At 46.6% G+C, this 19,012-nt stretch overlaps 1 protein-coding gene across 3 annotated transcripts in view; it reads right to left on the bottom strand.

The window, feature by feature from the left end:
* Positions 1-17,992, bottom strand: part of ARHGAP31 (Rho GTPase activating protein 31) — a 61,120-nt gene extending 43,128 nt beyond the window's left edge. The window contains exon 1 of one of the 3 annotated variants that reach the window (XM_030945510.1): positions 16,751-17,992. In XM_030945510.1, the coding sequence (XP_030801370.1) occupies positions 16,751-16,850 (100 nt within the window). In that variant the 5' untranslated portion in view covers positions 16,851-17,992. The other 2 variants (XM_030945520.1, XM_030945530.1) reach the window with 2 other exon arrangements.
* Positions 17,993-19,012: the final 1,020 nt, after the last annotated feature.

Raw genomic sequence — 19,012 nt, 5'->3', positions numbered from 1 at the left:
TTCAGAATGTTGCAAAGTTAAACAAAGCAATTATAAAGCTGGGTATTTAAAAATACCTAATGTTTCACAGTCTACTTTGAGATGAATCAGGTATCCAAACATCTGGGGATTGCAACATCCATCAGGAAACACAGACAGATGAGACACATCAAGACAGGAAGGTTTAGGGCTGCCATTGGAGAGACAAGGAACAGCAGGAGATTCCCGCAGCTTCTTTTGGGTCAGAAATGTTAGCTCTACATGAATGTGTACACTAAACAAAAAGAGGAAGAAAAGAGAGAGCTAAAAAAGGTTTTTTGCAAGTCTCCTGCTGTTCTGTGTCTTTCTCACTTTGCTCTGATCTCTCTGTACATGTCACTGGCTGGCAGGATGACTGCTTCCTGATTCATGATTTCATATTTAATTCTTTCTATATAAAAGGAATTTAAAGGAAATTATTACAAATAGTTTGGCCACACTGCATCAAGTCACTGGAAACTATTTCTTTATTCCTGACGTTCTCTTTTTCTTTTTCCCTCCTTTATTTTTTTCCCCCTTTAAGAGAAAAGTTAGATGCTTTCCTAAACACTTTCCAGACTTGAGCTATTCACAGATTGCATGTGGAAGGCAAACACAACCCAGGCCTGGAAGAAAGACTCTCTCATGCTGGTCACCCCAATAGCTTGGGGCGTTGCAGGCAGTGTCCTCAGCAGTGTTTCCTTTCAGAGAGCCGTGGCTGCATGAAAATGCTTTGGGTGTAGCAATCCTGTGCTCATCCCACAGGCACTTCATGAAAGAGGCAACTGTTCCATGTTGGGAATTCAGAGAAACCTCTGGCCAGCAGTGGCTGCTGGAGGCACCCTGATTAAAGCCCCATTGTTTTGCCCACTCCAGCTAAACTGCTCCCTGATGAAGCCCCCGTCTGTCCAGTGGTTTGGGAAGAAGCAAATAAGTAAATAAAGTCGTTGCTGGGAATAACAAAGACTGGAGGAAGCAAGGAAAGAGGAAGCAACCAAAGAAAAAATCCTTTAGTGCACTACATTTCTCAAAGGCATATGTCCAGGAATTGGGTTTCTGGACTGTGTTTCTTTTGTCTTTCTGACTCCGGGATCTTGCTGTACTAAGGGCTTTGAGACACTAACAAACACTTTGCAAACACAAGAAGGGGTGTTGCAGGAAAAGGGCGTTGAGATCATACTTAATCAAACTTCCTTACATTTTGATAGCTACAGTACTGCTGTACAAGTCCATCATCTCTTTGCCTTTGCAGTTCCCCACAGCCAACACAGCTGAGCCACACTTCAGGCCATGACCTGTATCCTGATTATAGTATATGGCTAACCTGTTTCAGAGGGAAGAAAACTCCAGGCTAAGTTCATATCCTTGCACAGGTGCGTCTCAAAGGGGGATGAACTGAATGATCTAAAAGCAGGACCTTGCTGGACACTGTAAAATCAGAGAAGTTTTGATTCATAGCACAGGCTTCCAAAGCAAAGGAAGCTGAAGCACGGCATCCTTCAGCAGGTGATGAAGATGAGCACATTTAAACACTGAGAGCTTATCCAAGGAAGGCAAAGCTGCTCTTATCCACATCCATAGACTTTGGAACTAGTCAGAGACTGAAGCTCATTTTAACATCAGTTAGGCGCCAAAAGGGGAATGAAAAAATGTAATTAGATGATTAAAAAAACCATCACTTGCAATGTAGTAACTCAATGGCATCTCCTTTGCACTTCATAAAATCAAGCTTGTTCCAAGAGCTGAAACAAGTCAGAAATTATTCTTTTACCAATTGCCCTGTCTCACTATTGGGTAAATATCTGGAAGAGGAGTTTTGTATAACAAGTGTGGTCGACACTTTGAGCATGTTCCTGTCTATCCTTCAGCTGTCTGTACCCAGAACAGTGTCTCTTCCTCTGTAACACCCCCACTAACAAAGCTGCCACGATGTTGAATTTTCTTCCCACTTACAGCCCTCTCCCTTCCACCATTCATTAGCAGTCTCCATTTGTTCCAATACAGTCAGTTTTGCCCTCAGACTAGTTTTTCCAGCCTTCACCTCCTCCCTCCCTCTCAAGCATGTTGGAATTTCCTCACATGCTTTTCTCCATATTACTTTTGCCCTTATTCCCTTTTCCCATTCATTTCCTCCAGTGTCCTTTTCCATTTCTCTGCCACACTTCTTTCCTCCCAGCTGTTTCTTTGGGTGCATTATCATTAACTTCTATCCATAAATTAAGGTTGGGCCTGGTCCCAAAACCAGAATCAATCAAAGTTGCTGCAGGCAACTTGTAAGGGGCAGTCCTATCCATGAGTCAGTAATGAACCCATCCCATGGTGTGCAAAGGGAAAGCTGTGTTATTGCATATTCTCCCTTCTAAATCAGAGACTATAAAATGAAGTCTTGCAGAAATTCTTTGTAGCATTTTTTATTTTTCTGCTTGGTTTCCTTTTTTTTTTTTTTTTTTTTGCAAGATTAGCAGAAGCAGCCTGGCCAAGCTCCAGTCTAGGGTAATCTCTTCTGCTATTTCAGATCCATGCTGAATTGTTTTTTCCATTTCCTAACCCCAGAGGTTAGATGGTAAATGGCTGTCATGTTCTCTTCAAAGCTAAATTGTCACGTTTTGGGGCAGAAGCCTCGCCAAGTCAGAATGAAGCATTTTGGGCATGTGATGCCACCCTGGTGCTCCTCACACCTTCCTTGGAGGCTCTTGGTATGGAACCTGCTGAGAAAGGCAAGCTGGGTGCATCCAATCATTCCCTGCCCTCACTCTCACCCAATGTGTAACTCCCCAGAGCTGCAGGAGCCCACTTTTCAGTACTGGGTGATGAAAACAGCTAGGACTCTTCCCATTTAATAACAACAATAATAATGGGAACTTTGCACCAAAAAGAGGGTGATGCCAGCATCGTTTAATCACTGAGGGAGGTAGGATGTGGAAGAAGAAGGAGTGCCCTACGGTCTCTCTTTGAGCCAGGCAGTGGCAGGAGCTTGCCATGGCCTGTGGCATGTCATGGATGGGACTCCTGCCACCTCCTTCACACAGTTCCAACTCCAATCTGAGCAATTCAGCCCTCACTGGTGCACAAATGCTGGAATGCAAAGAGAAAAGCAAAAGATGTCCTTTTAAGCTGCTTACATCTCCAGCACGTCACCAAACTGGATGAGGGATACAGGTAGCCAAGCTGAGGCTGCAAAATCTCCTTCCACAGGTGAACACCCATGTTCCCTTCTAGCCACCAGCCCTGCCTCAGCACAGGGCATGGAGGGGGTGGCACTGCCCGGGGTGCACACTGTGCTCTTGCCAATATTTCAGGCAACTGTATTGCTGGTAGCTCGCAAAAGCACTCAGCCAAAACTGCTGACAAGTGTCAAATTCCCCAAGCAGCGTTAGTGGGCCAGCCAAGGGAGTTTGAGGAGCCATCTGGCCAGGGACACGGAGCCCACGTGTCAGGGAGTGGCCTCTTGCTCCCAGGGCTGGGATAATTGGACATTGTTCAGCATCTGAATTGTCGCTCTGTTGGGCTGTGGGCTTGTCTGGTAGGGACGAGCTAATTACCATGCAAACTGCTGAGGGAAGGAGAGGGTCAGGGACGGCCCTCACCCTTCTTCTGGCCCACAACAAACAGGAGGGTTTTGTGCCCCCACAGCACCCCGAAGCAGAGAGGAGAGAATGGGTGGGAAAGCAGAGGTGAAGGGAGAAGCCTCTTGAACGCTTCCCATTCAACCACAAACACGGGACCCCTGTCAAACCTGGGAGCAGATTTTCCTGCCATACACAGAGTTTTGTTTGCAGTCAGTTCCCTGGGAACCAGCAAGCAGCCATCAAAGCTGCCCAGAGATCTCAACAGCTCATGGTGCCACGTTTGTTACCTTCCCTTCCTTGTCCACATCAGCCAAGGTGCTGTTTTTCACCACCACAGCCCAGGCAAAGAGCTGAAGGTACTGCAGAGACAGGGCTGCACTCAAAGTCACAACCTCTACCCGGCCATCACCACAAGGTAAAGTCAGCAGCGCTGCTGCTGCCAGCTTTTCAAGGAGGCAGGACTGGGAAAAGGGATAGGAATAAGGCACATTACAAGCTACAATATCTTTCCTTAAGCACAAGCATTGATATCAGGTGCACCTGCACTGTTCCTTGAATCACAACTATTCAAAGTCTTTACATACCCTGAAAGCATGTTCTGTCAAGAGGCAGGAACACATTTTTCTAATTTTTCCCATTCTCCTAAAGAAAACATGCACGTGTCTTTCCCCTTTTTCTACCAAAGCTCAATTAGATTTGCTTCACAGGTATATAATGTTGCAAAGAAAAGCTTTGCAGCCACCCTTTGTCCATCTGCTAAATCCTTCCACCATCCTGCAGTGAGTTCAAATCTGCAGTGAGAGATGCATGAAAATCCCAAACAGGGAACCATCATTAGGGCAGGGATAAGCCTCTAAAGCCCTTAGGATCCAGAGCTGCAGTTCACATCTGTTTAATGCCCAAGAGCTAACATCAATAATTTAATGAGTGCCTTACATCCTGAAATATTTCACAAACTGCAAAAACAAGACTCACTCCACCCACCTCTAGGCTGGGAGGTGGCAGCTGTTGAGCCAGGCAGAGCAGCACTACGTGACAGTTTAGGACACGGGATAAAAAAAAATCCTAGCTCCAGCAGAAATTGCTTCTGCAAAGGAAAAGACACAGCACAGCATGTGCATCTGTAAAAGAGACCCTATGCTCTAGGAAAGACAAAGATAAACCAGGGATTGTTTTAAATATTGGGGTCCTTGTTTTACCATGTGCCCAAATGGCAACATTTCCCCAAATGATGCCTAGACAGCAACTTGACAGAGCTCATACTACACTTGCCATCTTCTAAATCACCCACCCCATTCCTGTAGCAGATTTTTTTGGGCCACTCCCATGCAAGCACTAACCAGACATAAAAACCTGCTTGGGGTGTAATTGCTGCAAGCGTGGCTTAAAGCTGAGCAGCAACACACTTACTGAGCTGCCATGCTGAGGGGCCTCACTGGTATCCAGTTAATCTCCTCAAATCTCATTATTGCAGCAGAGTGACAGATGGGTGTTTTAGCAGGATAGAAATTAGGACTAATTAGGACTCCTAGCCCTCCTTTGTGCTTGTCACATCAGCTCCTCCCCGCCTCAAGCAGGTTTGTGAGCAGTGATGAAGGGCTGCCTCCAGCACCGTGTTCTGCCTGCCACCCCGAGGAGGACAGCAGGCACTGGGTCACCTACATGCACCTGATCTACAGATGGGGCTGCAGGGGATTCCATTCCTTATCTAGGTTCTGGCAAGTCTGGAGGGTGACCCCAAACTGAAGTTACTGGGATATGGAACTGAATTTCCCAGCTCGGCTCCCATTTGTGGCTTTACACAGCAAACCTTAGGCAGCAGCATGTAAGTCACTATTGAGTCAGGAGGGAAGAATGATGGACCCAATGGATCAAGACCAGCTCTTCTCATTTACTGCTCCTAAGCCTGCCTTGGGCACAGAGCTTGATGTATTGACTTTGGCAACATGTGCATACTGCCATCCTGGCAATAAAGTTATCAAAATGGAGGGAGACGGGGAGGGTAGCACAGGGGGAGGTGAAAAAAACAGCTAAGTAGAGGGAACTGAAAACACTTGAGGGAAGGGAGAAGCCTCCACAGCCCCTCTGCACCCCTGAGCCATCACCTCAGGCCAAACCCCACGCTCTTCTTAGAGATTCCAGGACATTTGTTTTAACTTTTTTTTTTTCTTTTTTTTTTGCTGCATTCCTCCTTGTTGTACTTCTGGTTTTCAGTCGGGACTGGAATGGAGAGAACAGGATTACAGAAGGAAGTCTGTTGCTCTATTTTTCTGTCTTGATTAGAAGCAGAAGATGCAATAAATCTCACAAGAGAGTTTGTTCTCATTTAGCCTCTCATGTATCTGAAATTACCTGGCCAGAACAAGGGTAAGGAAAATGCACTACCAATTGGAGCACACCAAGAAGATAAAAACAGAAAGAGCAAAATGCTGAAGCTGTTTCCCTCTCTGATTTTGCACAAAGAAAGTAAACAATTCAGTCCCACTGACAGCTTATTTATTTCACACAAATTGCAGCACAGATGCAAGGGCTCAAGAAGGAAGCTCACCCTGCCTGATCACACCTCTGAACCTCCTAAGGTGTGACTGCCACCACCAGCAGCATCACCACAATGGGAGAAGAACAGAAAAGCCAGCACTAGTTGCATGTGCAGCAAAGGGTTTCCACATGCCGGATGGCTCTGTTGTGCTGACAAGCTGCCTGTCTGCAACAGGACTGACAGTCACATTCACTGCTGAGATGGTAAATGCAGAATGCCAATGTATCAAAAATATCCCAACTGAAATATTCAGCTGCAGATAAACACACACACACACGCACACAGACACCCTTCCTCCCGGTGTTCTGTTTGCCAAATCAGCATTTTTTGATGAGCCAGTGAATATAGATGGTGAGTACAGGCACAGATCCAGCCTGGATTCTCAGCCTTGCATCCCACGTGTATAGAAAATTTGTGAGCATGTTCAGCATCTTTCAGGTAAAAAGGCAGTATTGATGCCACTGTGTTTAGTGAAAACCAGCTAGGGCATCCTTTAAATAAAGTTTGTAACAGAGAAGCTGACCTGGCCTCCTGTCTGATGCTCTTCAGGAAATAAATTACACAACTTAGTTATATCAGGAATATCTCCTGGCCATTTGGATGTTCAATTCCTGTTCTAGAGATGGAGGTATATCTCCTCTAACCATTTCCTCATGTGATAGTATCTAATGGCATGACAAAACAAAATACATTCATGTTCCCAGATTGGCGAGAGCAAATAAAGGGCATGAGATTTAAAGTGAGCTTTGCATTGGGTTTGGCGTTTATTTTTTGTTCTTTCTTTAACTCCTCTGTACTTTATAGAACTAAACAAAGCCTCCTGTTCCAGATGATCAATCTTCATGCTGCTCCTGGCCCCAGAGAGCACAGGAGATAATAGCATTTCCAAAGGCATTTAGTTAGCTGAGCCCTGAGTGTAGAAGAGGGCAGTGAGGAGCTGGAGACAAATTGCTATGAACCCAAGTCAGCTGCTCAGGGCATATTTCTAAGAGCAGCAGACACAGCTGAGAATCCTGCAAAGGGATGTGAGTTTCCCCTCCCCTTGCTGGATCCCCATGTTGGAGATGTAACACAGCTTCTGCTCCCCTTGTTCCCAGTGCCTTTCTGCTCTCCCTTGTTGCCATAGAGGCTGGTATCTGGGACTTGAAATGTGATGTTCCGCTTGTGAGAGTGGGTGGAGAAAAAGCAAGCTTTGCATTATTAATAATTTCCCCCACGGTATCCATTTTGGCAGCAAAGTTTCTCACTCTCCAGTCTGCGGGACACGCTTTGGCAGAAAGGAGCTTGGCCACAATGCCCTGGTTCTGTGCACCGTGGCTTTGGGGGAGGAGAGGGGGACAAACACCACCTGAGAAAGGTGTGCTGCTTTAAAGCATTTTTGGTAGACTTTCTATTAAGCCAAGGCTCTGCACGGCTTTCAGAAGACGCAGCATAGCAGCATATTATAGTAATTTATTTATTTGGGCTGACCAGCAGCAAAACTTCAGAAACCATTAAAGAACTGGGGCTCTTTATGAAAAGACAATTCCTTTTGGGTATTAACCAGGGCAGAAAGAGCATTAAGCAAGGTAGAAAGGATCCTTTACAACGTCCTGATTGCACGTTACTTATTGACTGAATTGCCAGCAAAAACTGGGATACCAAGGAAAATCTCTGCTAGTTACTGCATAGATTACTAAGAACATCAGAAGAATTAGGGGGTGAGTTGCCAGCAGGTTGAGGGAGGTGATCCTTCCCCTCTGCTCAGCACTGCTGAGCCCACCGCTGGAGTCCTGTGTCCAGCCCTGGGCTCCACAGTACAAGAAGGACTTGGCTGGAGCAAGCTCAGCTCAGGGCCACAGAGAAAATTAAAGGACTCGAGCATCTCTCATGTGAGGAGAGGCCAGGGTCATCTTATCCTGTATCACAGAAGGATCAGGAAGGATCTATTACTGTGAATGAAGAATGGAAGGGAATGAAGAAAAGGGAGCAAGTCTATTCTCAGTTGTGCCTATTGACAATACAAGATACATAAATTAAAAACCAGGAGACTCCATCTGAACACAATAATGTTTTACTCTAACAGTAGTCTGAGGCTGGATCAGTTTGCTCACAGAGGTTATATCCAAAATTCTGTGGAGATATTCAAAATTCAGCTGGACAGAGTCTTGGGCAACTGGCTCAAGCTGACCCTGCTTGAGCAGAGGGTTTGGTCTAGTTAATCTCAAGAAGTCCCTGCTCAGTAATTCTGTGATTCTGTAACATTTTCTACTGCTGTTAAGGTAACTCTTCCTCCATGGACATTAACTCACCTAATTTGAGGCAGCCATGCAGCCAGCCTGACATTGCCTGGAACTGAGTCTGTCACACCCATCATCACTGGTGACACCAGGGTGGAAGAAGGCTGGTTTGAGCCTAGGCCAGGCAGCTGCTCCCAAATGGGAACAGAGCAACTGAGCTGGAGGAACTGAAGGCAACTGCAAAAAGCATGAGTTTTGCTCTTCCCCTTTTGGTGCACTGTTAAAATGAAAAGGGCCCCCACTCAGGTGAAAATGGAGAATCTAATCCAGGTGCAGGATCCTATTCAAGGCAGGGGGGGTGAAACAGAAGAGGACTGGCACTTCCCTGTGCACTTATGTGCCACAAGACTTGTAGCATCAGGGACTGAACCCCTGGCTGTCACACACAGGGGTAGCAGGGATCTGGCACTTGAGTGAGGGTGAAGGTTAGTATTGGTGTCTGTAACTTCATTGTATGCAAAAGCCCCAACATCTGACAAAAAGGTACATCTCAAGTCCATGGTTAAGTGCTTTCATATCTGCAATCACACTGGTGCAGAAGATCGGAAAGTCTGCTTGTGGTTTCAGATAAATGTAGAAAATGGAGTCTACATTATTGAATTAAGTATGAAAGTTATAATAATACAGTCAGCACAGTTGCACAATGTAATTTCATTTAACAATAAATTCAATTTATGCTACGCTGTTCTGTGTGCATTGTAAACATACTGCAGATTTTTTTTGTTTGGGGTTTTTTTGTGGTTTTTTTTGTTTGGTTGGTTTGTTTGGGGTTTTTGTTGTTGTTGACAATGCAAAACACATTAACTGAAGTTATCAGCAGAGAAGCTGAAGGCTCTGGCATGCGAGCAAAGAACAGCTGAGGCTTGAGGCTCTGGGAATGTAAGGAGCCACTGGTAGGCGGCTAGGAACACTAGTTGCCCTTGAAATAACCAGCAGTGCACCCATTTAGCAGCCTTTGCATTTCAATAAGGTATCTGTAGGTTTCCATGTCAGAGCTCTAAGTGTATCTGGCACCCTGCTGGTGGTGCTGGACTGGAGGCAGATGCTGGTAGCTCTCCATCCTTTAATCACCCTCCAGACAGAGATCCAGTCCAAGCCATGATGTGGGCATTCAATCTGACAGCCACCCCACCCCGGCCCTCCAGAGCAGGCTGGTTATACCATCACTGACAGGCTGTTTTCATTTCCCTTATTACCGTTAAAGGAGAAACACTGAAGCATACATTTTTGGCACAACCCTGCGTGCCAGCAAATGTTGCTGCTGTAGAACTGCGTCATACATGCCAAGCCCAAGTTACAGATGCTCTCTGAGCTCTCCAAACTAGAACCAGGCCTGCACCAAAGCTGGGGACCCAAGCACCCCTGACCGATGGCGACCTCCCAGACTTGCCCATCACTTGCTAGATCAGCCTGTGTTGCACATCCACCCCGTGCACTGCCAGTGTTTCATCCAGTACAGCTGTTTCCCTGAACCTTTGAGACCTGTGACACCACAACCAGTGGAGTCCTTACTCCTTGGTTTCCAAGTTCAGATGAAATCAGCTGCTACTAACAAAGAGAAAACATTTGCTAAATCAAAATATGTGTCCTAACCTAAGATCTGCAGGCAAGATGTGATTCATGCTGTTTGCAGGGGGTGGTGGAGAAGGCAGGATCAAAGTGGGGCTCAGTGCATGCAAACCACACATCTGCCTCCTGCAGTGCTCAGTAAGGGAAATGTAAAGCAGCAGGCAACATGCAAGAGTTCTCTGCTAATCACACAGTGCTAGCAATGGAAAGTCAATACTTTGAACAAGGAGCTGAGCTTGCAACATGAATGTTAAACAACAGTAACACTGTGCCACAGAGACACAAAAATCCAGGTCCCAGATTGAGGAAGTAACACAAACATAATCCAAAACAAGAAGGAACAGCAAAGTAACAGAAGCAAACAGATGGCTTCTGTTCCCGTTGTTCCCAGTGTCTTTTTGCTCTCACTTGTTGCCATAGAGGCTGGTATCTGGGACTCCAAATGTGATGCACCACTTGCAACAGAGGGTGGAGAAAATGCAAGAATTTACATTATTAATAATTTCCTCCACAGTGTCCATTTTGGCAGCAAAGCTGCTCATCTCTTGTCCACCAGACATGCTTTGGCAGACACTGAAAGGCCAAGGAGCTGTCTTCCCTCAAAGCCCAGCCTAGCTCCTCCACCTGCCAATACATGTACTCAGCTCTCAGGCCCCACTGCCACAGCTCTCCTTCACTGTACAATAACACAATCCCACTTCTCTCCCCGCAAAACTTCAGAGTTCAACTGTCCCTTCTGCTCCTGTCACAAGGATGAGGGGATGCAGCCTTAAATATCCACACAGCCTGCATGACTAGAGCCAGGAATAGAGCCCACAGAGGGCAGGCCATGTGGCCTCCTAGCATATCAGCAGTGTGAAAATGTGGATCAGACACCAGCAGCACACCACACACAAAAAAAAGAGGACTAGAGCCTTTCTGAGCCAGCCCAAGAGGCCGTTCTTGTCCTGTTCTCCTCCCAGCCTCTGCCACTTCCTTCCTTGAATGGAGACAAGTGTTTGCATAGCCACAGAGTAAGGTAGGTCACGAAAGAGATCCAGATTGAAGGCAATCTGGCTCCACAAAAAGGTTTCTTTTCAGCTTGATCAGTTCTTGAGACAGAAATCCCCAGTGCCACAGTTTCTAATTTTCAGAGACGGATGAATGCAGCTCTTCATTCTTCTGCAGCAGATTAAATGAGTGTGTGGCATTTTCATTTTTCCACGGGGACTTAAAAAAAAAAAATAAAAGCTTCATCCTTTACCTCCAGTTTGCCTTTAATGATTCTTCAGCAGTTTTCCCAGGACTTGTTGCATGCGTCACTAACCGAAAGCACCTACCCAAAAGTATGGGCATGCCTTCACTTTGAAACATCACTACAGGAAAAACAGCTTTAAAAAAATGTCCTAAGTGAACACAAATGCAGCCTTGTGTGGCATACACTTATTTGTGCTATGGACTTGCATGCACCCTCATGCTCATCCCAGCATGCTCCTATCCCAAAAGACATGCCAGGGTGAGGAAAGAAAGCCACAGGGCCTAGAAAAGCTGTTTCACATCTGTGTAGCAGGTTTAATGATTGACTCAAAAGGCAGTCTGTTCTTGAAGCAAGAAAATTTTTCCCTGAGTGACAGGTCTCCTTATCCAGTCATGTATGGACAAGGCAGCTTCACAGTGAAATGCATGACGACAAAATCACTGTGCAGAGGACAGTGTGCTTAAGGGGCTGTACCAAAACAAGCAAGCAGTATCCAAGCCCACCTTTCCTTTGTACACAGCACATCATGGCTGAATTATTGTTACTGCTTTCCCTCTGAACTACCTGCCTATGCTACAGCAAAGCCTTTGCCTACTGCACCTCTCAGGTGCATTGAAGAACCTGCCTGTAGAGCCAGGGCTGGCCAGAGCCACCAGCTTTTTGAGACCACTAATGCAAAATGAAAACATTCCTTATTCTTTCATTCCAATGCAGTTGTGACCAGGCAGAAGCAGCCACTGCACAGCTGCACAGCACAGAAGAGTGTCATATGGGCAAGCCATGTTGTTGTCTCCTTTCCCATACTACTGTAAGGGTTTCCTCACATGTCTCCCTGTCTACATTTGAAGACAACAGCTCCTCTTCCCTCCCCAGCCTCAGGGAGTGCTGCTGGCTGGCCTTGCTCTCTCTCCCCTCAAGCGGGGAGAACAAGGGAGTTGGAGGCTCCAAAACTTCTCAAACAAAGTAGCTCTTTTTTTCTAAAGCAAGTAACAAGCAAAGCCAATAAGCTGCATCAGATGAATCGATAGGAAGGGGTTTGGGTGCTACAGGCTCAGGGTGAGAGCCATTGAGGGAGCTGTGGGGAGTGTGGGAGGGGGCTGAGGGGAAAAGCTGAGCTCATTGCATCCCAACCAGACAACATCAGGCAGGAAACAGATGTGGAAGAAACCACAGAGGGGTACAGCAGCAGCAGAATTAACTCTCCAGCAAACAGGGGAATTTCACACACACAGAGATGACCTGCACCATAAGAACAAGGCATCAAGTCTGAGGTTTGGCTTTATGCACACCTGGTAGCACCTCTTAGCCCAACACCTAGCACACCAAAAAAACACAGGAAACATTCAGCCTTTTTCCAAGTTCTACCTGGCATATGAAGCAAAGGTAGGTCTGGATTGCTAGCAGCTCCTACACAAAAGAATGGATAATCTTTTACCATCACAATCCAATTCTTGTAGATGCTGTGTGCATTTCCATTTTAAAGAGTGAAAGTTGTACGTGGCTGTGTACCTGAAATCCCAGCTTGAATTTCCCACAGTTAGAAGCACTAGGAATATTAAAATTCCTTTTGATTTAGCTCCTCTCACTTTAACAGCTTTGACTCTTACAATAGCCTCCTCTTACAATACTTTTGTGATATAACCAGAAGTAAGATTGTTCTTTGTGACTGTTTTCTTAAGCAGTTCAGAGTGTCCTGCCCCAGCTAAAGATGGTGCACAAACTTGTGTCTTGTCTTCTCTGCTGGCCCATTCGTCACCAGAAAATTACACTGTTGTTATTACAGTAACTGAGAGCCTGATGTGCAACTCCCACTGACTTCAGCAGGGGCACAATGCATTTTTCTCCTCTGGAAACCAAGCTGGTTATCAAGAGGCCAGAACATGACTCTAATGTTAATCCTTCAAGACTATTATCTGTTAGCCCCATTACACTGATACATTTCAATAAAGTTTGGCACAGTAAAAAGTTTTAGTAAAGGGCCATTAGTACTCACTTCCTTCTGCATGGACACCTATCCATGTCCAAAGAGTGGGCATGGACACTGCTTTCTAGTGAAGTTTTTATATTCCAAAAGATCACTTGCCTTCAAGTGCGGATTCAGTGCTGGAAGTGACACAGGAGGGACTACGTAAAATTAGACAACTTTTCCTCATTGGTATTGCCAGCCATCATTCCTTTATGTCTGATGTGAGCTTGTCCTCATACACGCTGCTATTTAAGCCATTGTTTGATAATTGTGGTGAGGAGGAAGAGAAGTTTATTTTTCCCCAAGTTTCTAGCCCTCTTACCAAAGAAAGACTTGAAAACATAACCCAGATGCACACTGAAGTTTCACAAAACAGAAAGCGGACAAAGAACCCAGCAAAGATTTTATGTGGTGGTTTCTGTGGCCTGAGTCATGATTTTAAATGCTTGTGTGCACTGATAGCAGTCTGCCCCCATAAGAAGTGTGACCAGTGTCTGTGCAGAGACTGCCAGCAGGAAAAGGCCAAGTAGGGTCAAATGTGGTACTGACAGGAACTGACTTGAAACACAGTAAATTCAACACATCTGAGTGTCTAACCAGCCACCAGACATCTACATCTGCCCATCACCACTGACCTGTGTCAGATCTGAAGGAATCAACTTACAGCTAAAGGATTTGTATCATGTTTTTGGCTCCTGAACTGCTTCACTGTACCTGCTAAAGTCTTCCTATTTGATCATTTTTAAATACTTTGTAGTTCTGCTGCAGCTTTTATTGTATTACCATAAAGTTCTTTCTAAGAGAGGCTTAGATACATGGATCTGGTAAGGGAGACAGCGAGATCCTTGGCTGTCTCTGAAGAGAACCATATCAAGTCATTAAAGAGTTACATGGGAAGAGAGGAAATGCTGATACCTTTAGCAGAATATAATTCTCTCCACTGGAATTTGGCAACATCACAGGGACTAAGGTCCTTACAGAAAGCACAAGCTGCTCATCAGCAACCACAAGCACGTAGGGACTCAAGTTGTGCCTCTCCTCCACAAAGCATCACACAAGTAGCGCAGCACCCCCTAACTGTAAAGGTCTTGTACTAACCCCGAGGGGAAAATTCCAAATTGAATCGTCTTCACTACCCTTGGCCACCCCCTGTGCTCCCTTGGCCAGCACCAGCAAAGCAGGTCTCAGCCTCTCCTTGCCTGTGCAGCTCCAGTCACACACACCGGCACTGCAGGATGGCCTAAAGCAAACCTGAGCACGGAAAGCACAACAAATATGACTCACGTCCTGCCGGGCCCACAGCATCTTCTTTACAGTTAACCCTTCTGGGTACATTTTAAACCTGCTTGCAGAAAGGCCCACAACAAAATGTTTGCTGGACAGCAGCCAAAAAGCTCTCCTGCTCCTCACCACTCTCAGATACCAGGAACAGTCTTAGAACTTCATTGCTTCTCAGTAGGGAACAACCTGAGCCTGCATCCCACCAGTTAAACACACAGCACTGAGAAGAAAACAAAGCAGAGAGAAAGCTATAGCTTCATGTCCCTATAAAACCTGCTGCCTACAGGAGCACTGACTTGTCACTGGAAATAATTCTCAGCAGGACAATTCAACTCCCCCCAAATCAACCATCTCTCATACCCTGAACGCTCTTCTAATTTGGTTGCAAGTTTGTGATGTCCTGGTGACATCTCAACCTTCCTTTTTCCCCAAGACATCACTTCAGCATTCTTGGTCATTTCTATTTATCCTGAGAGTCCTACTACCAACAAAATTAATATCTCTAATACTTTAATTTCTTTTCCCCTTGTCCTGATGAATTGGAACTTCCAATCCAACTTAACTTACACCCTTACCAATAAACCTACAACATCTGAGTCTTTCATTTCTGGATCCCACAGCACTGGGCAATGGGATGTGCTACGGAACAAACAGCAGTACTGCAGAAAGGAAAGGAACTTCCTACTCTCCCCACTGCTCCTCAGCATGGAGAGATAAGTACATTGGAACTGTGAACCATGCCACAAATGAGATTTGAGAAAATGTCCTTACTTCTTGTTATCAAAAGACTATTAAAAAAAAAAAAAGATGGGATTTTTAGGTAATAGATTTTGCTCATCTGGCCTAATTTCAACTGCAGTAAGTATGGTTTTGCCTTTAAAATTCTCCTTGCTGCTTCAAGTGAATATACTGCCTGTGCCCGCCTTCCCTGCGTTGTTTTCCAGTGCTTCTGTAAACAGCTGCAAACAGTTTCTTCACCACAGAGGTCCATGGTAGCACTGGATGGAATTTATCTGTCAGTACCTCACACTGGCAAAGGGACATCAACTCATTAAGTCTGTTATTTTTTTGACACTTAATTCAATTGCTGTTAAGAGCTATATAAGTTAAAAGATCCGATACCTGTTGCAGACAACCCACGATGCAGATGAATGGCTGGTTTTCCCCCATACCTAAATAAATGCACATCTATAACAGTTCATCTTAGAGATACATTTACTGCCCTTTTCACTGTGCAATGGAAAGTACTCCTGTTATGCAGCCCATCCCTCTGCCAGTGTGGTTCCACACTGCACTTCATCAGCCATGCTCATCAGCAAATGAAAGACCTGATTGTACAGCTCTCCCTGTACAAAGCTAACATTGCTGCTAGAAGTCTTTTTTTTTCCCTTGAAATAACCTGACATTGGTAAAATTGGTCAATTCAAATTGGAACATCATGCTAAATCGGGATCATAATGCTAACATCACAGATGGTAACAGGCATGTATTTATTTTTTCCTCTTGCTAAACTGCAGGTCCTTCTGCTGGCCAAACTCACAACCACTTCTCTTGTCATTCAACCCACCTTAGGAAAAAACGTTCTGCTCCTTCCCTCAGCAAGGACTGACCATTTCAAACTCAGGACTCCCTTATTCTACTGGAGTTACCTCTTGTCTGAGCTACTGTGTTCTCATTCAATACCTGGGAGCATGAAGGTCAAGGGGAGAAGGAGTGAAAGGCAACAGGCAGGGTGGTGAACGTGTTAGCTCAGATGTCTCCTACACCACACACCGTACTCCACCCCATAACCCAGTCTCTGTCCTGTCTGCATCCAGCAGTCCAAGGACAACATGGGAACTGTACTGGAGTCCAGTTCCTCCCCAGAGTCCTCCAAAATCCTAGTCTCATGGACTAAAGGTGGATTTTGAAATCCTGGGGGAGGCAACACTGAGCACCATTCAGATTTCCAAACCTGACTCGCTAAAAGCCTGTTACTCCCTTCCACTGCCAGGCAGATGGGAGAGGGCATCACGACTGATGTCAGGCTGTCTTTGTACAAACGTAGGCAGCCCGAGAATCCCAGCCCAGTCCTTTCCACACACACAGCACTACTCATGCAAGGGTCATGCAGATGCATCACCAAAGCAATCTTCCAACCGTTCATTCATTGTGAGTAACAGGGCAGTGACTCCACTTCCCAGGGATAAATCAGCTCCAGGTTGTCTAACCCTTAGCTTTTTGGAAAGGTCTGATTTGCAGTCCGGCCAGTAGGAACAGGGGGACACGCGCTTGGCTTTTCTGCAACCAGAGCGAGAATAAAGAAGCATTTACCATCCTGCCCAGAGCTCTCCAGATACTCCGTCAGGTCGCAGCCGAACGCGCTCGCGGCTCCCTTCCTCTTGAGTTTCTGTTTGGCTCCCTTGTTCTTCATGAGGTTAGTCCCAAAAGAGGTTCACCCCCCTCCTGCCTTGCCCCCCTCCCCCCGGCCTCACGCTGGGCGACAAAATTCTTGCTCTTCTCCTCAGACCACCGCCCGTGTCCCGCTCCCAGGGAGCAACATCGGGGGTCCCGCACAGCGTCCAGCCAGAGAAGTAAACATTAATCCCCACCAGATGTTGGGCTGCTCCTGTGGCAGAAGAAGGTCAGGGCAAGAGGAGGCTCCACAGCCCGCAGCAGCAGCGATCATAGCCTGAGCCCAGAAGGGTTCTCATCAGAGGCAAGTGGGTGGTGGATGGGTGCCCGCATCAGAGCTGGCAAGTTGGGGGCAGGAGATGGTGGGGGGGCGTCTTTTCCCTCAGCGCAATCCCGGGACCCTCCACAGCCACCTTCTGGGTTTCGTCAGTCGCGCTGTCGCCACTTCCAGCAGAAGGCGTCCCAGCCTGGTCGTGCTCCTCTTGGCTGTCGGAGGAGACTGGAAGTTCAAACGGACTAATGAAAAGGGACTGGGGAAGAGTCTGCACAAGGCTCCTCTTTGGCTCCCCCCCCTTCCCCTCCTCCTGCTTTGGACAGTTGGAGGAATGAGAAACCAGCTTCCTGTCCTGACTCCCGCTCAGTCGCTCTCTCCTTTCCCCCGTTTTACAAATCCTAGGATAATCCAGCTCAAAAAAAATGCTGAAAGGAAGTTAGCTGAGGAGGGGGGGCGGAGGACGCTTTTTGGCAGTAAAGTGTGTGTGTGTGTGTGTGTGTGTGTGTGTGTGTGTGTGTGTGTGTGTGTGTGTGTGTGTGTGTGTGTGAGCGAGAGGCTGAGGGAAGGCGGGGAGAGAGGAGTTGGGGGAACAGGACAGAGGAGTTGGGATGGGGGAAGGAAGAGGGAAGATTTGCCCTGGTGCTCGGCAGATAGCGGGCTGCCCGGGAGGAAATCACTGCGGGCTCCGCAGCCCCTGGCGCGGCCGGGCGCTCCCTGCTCTGCAGCCCGCAGCCCGGCAAGGGCCGGGCAGGATCCGGCCAGGAGCGGAGAGACCGGGAGCCTCTCCAATAAATCTCTGCCTCTGCTCGCCGAGTCCTTCGCTGCGAGGCGCCTTCCTGCCCTCCAATGTGACTCTGTCACTGCAGGATCTGCCTTCCTCTGCAGAGGTGCGGGATGGAGCTGCTGAAGCGCAAGGAGGGGACCGAGAGTTGGGGAATTAAAGAGAGGGGGAAGGAGGGAAACCTGCAGCTCCCTCCTCCCCGGCAAGCAGAAACAGATGCTGTCCGGGCATCTGAGTTCACATACTTTCGAGTCAGCTCCCAAAAAAGGCTCCCCCTGACCAACAATGGGATTTAGATAAGGAGATGAAATGACTCAGTACAGCAAGAAGGGAAATGGGACAGGTCTGCCTCCAGGCCCTGTATCTTGTCTGTGTCATCGCCCCCTTCACCCCATAAACACTTTTCTGCTCCAGTTTTCAGTACACATAGATGTCAGCTCATTAGAGCAGTTCCTTGCAGTTACTTCACATTTTATCCCAGAAATTCAGATTTCTTTACAGGACTGGGTATGCCCACCAGCATACCCGGGGAGGCAAAATTACTTCTCCTAAGGCTTCGCTGACCCCTCTTACTCTGTGCCAAATGTAGCTATATGGGTCTGGGTTAAAAAATGAACAAACAAATGAAAAACAGTATATTACAGCTTTTCACTAAAAATCAGGCCAAAGACAAGGAAAGTAGTTTTGGTTTGGAGAAAAATTGGCCAGGAAATGGGGAAAAGGACACGCTTAACCCACCTCCCTTCACAAGCCTTGGTTCTGCATTTTCATGGGGCAGAGGAACCCCTCTGCAAACTCACCACCTCACTCACTTGAGATTATTTTTCAGAGAAATCAAGCTCTGTCTGAGATCTGACCTCTGTCAAAATCAATTCAGGTTCTGTTGGTATGGTGACTTTTTTTTCCTTTAGAAGTGTTGGATGTTACCACTTCACATATAAGAAAAAACACCAAGGGACCTGGTGATGGACCTTGCCCAATTATAGCTCCGATTGTGCAGTTTATCACTGTAATTATCATAATTATCCCCATTTTACAGCTTGATGCCTGACAGATTGAGGGGAAAGTGATTTGCAGAATGCCATAGAGATGTCTGGCCTGTCACCTCCCTGCCTTCTGCTCCCAC

This window comes from Camarhynchus parvulus, chromosome 1, assembly GCF_901933205.1.
Source record: "Camarhynchus parvulus chromosome 1, STF_HiC, whole genome shotgun sequence".
NCBI classification, from domain to species: domain Eukaryota; kingdom Metazoa; phylum Chordata; class Aves; order Passeriformes; family Thraupidae; genus Camarhynchus; species Camarhynchus parvulus.
This window is presented reverse-complemented; position numbering and strand designations above follow the sequence as displayed.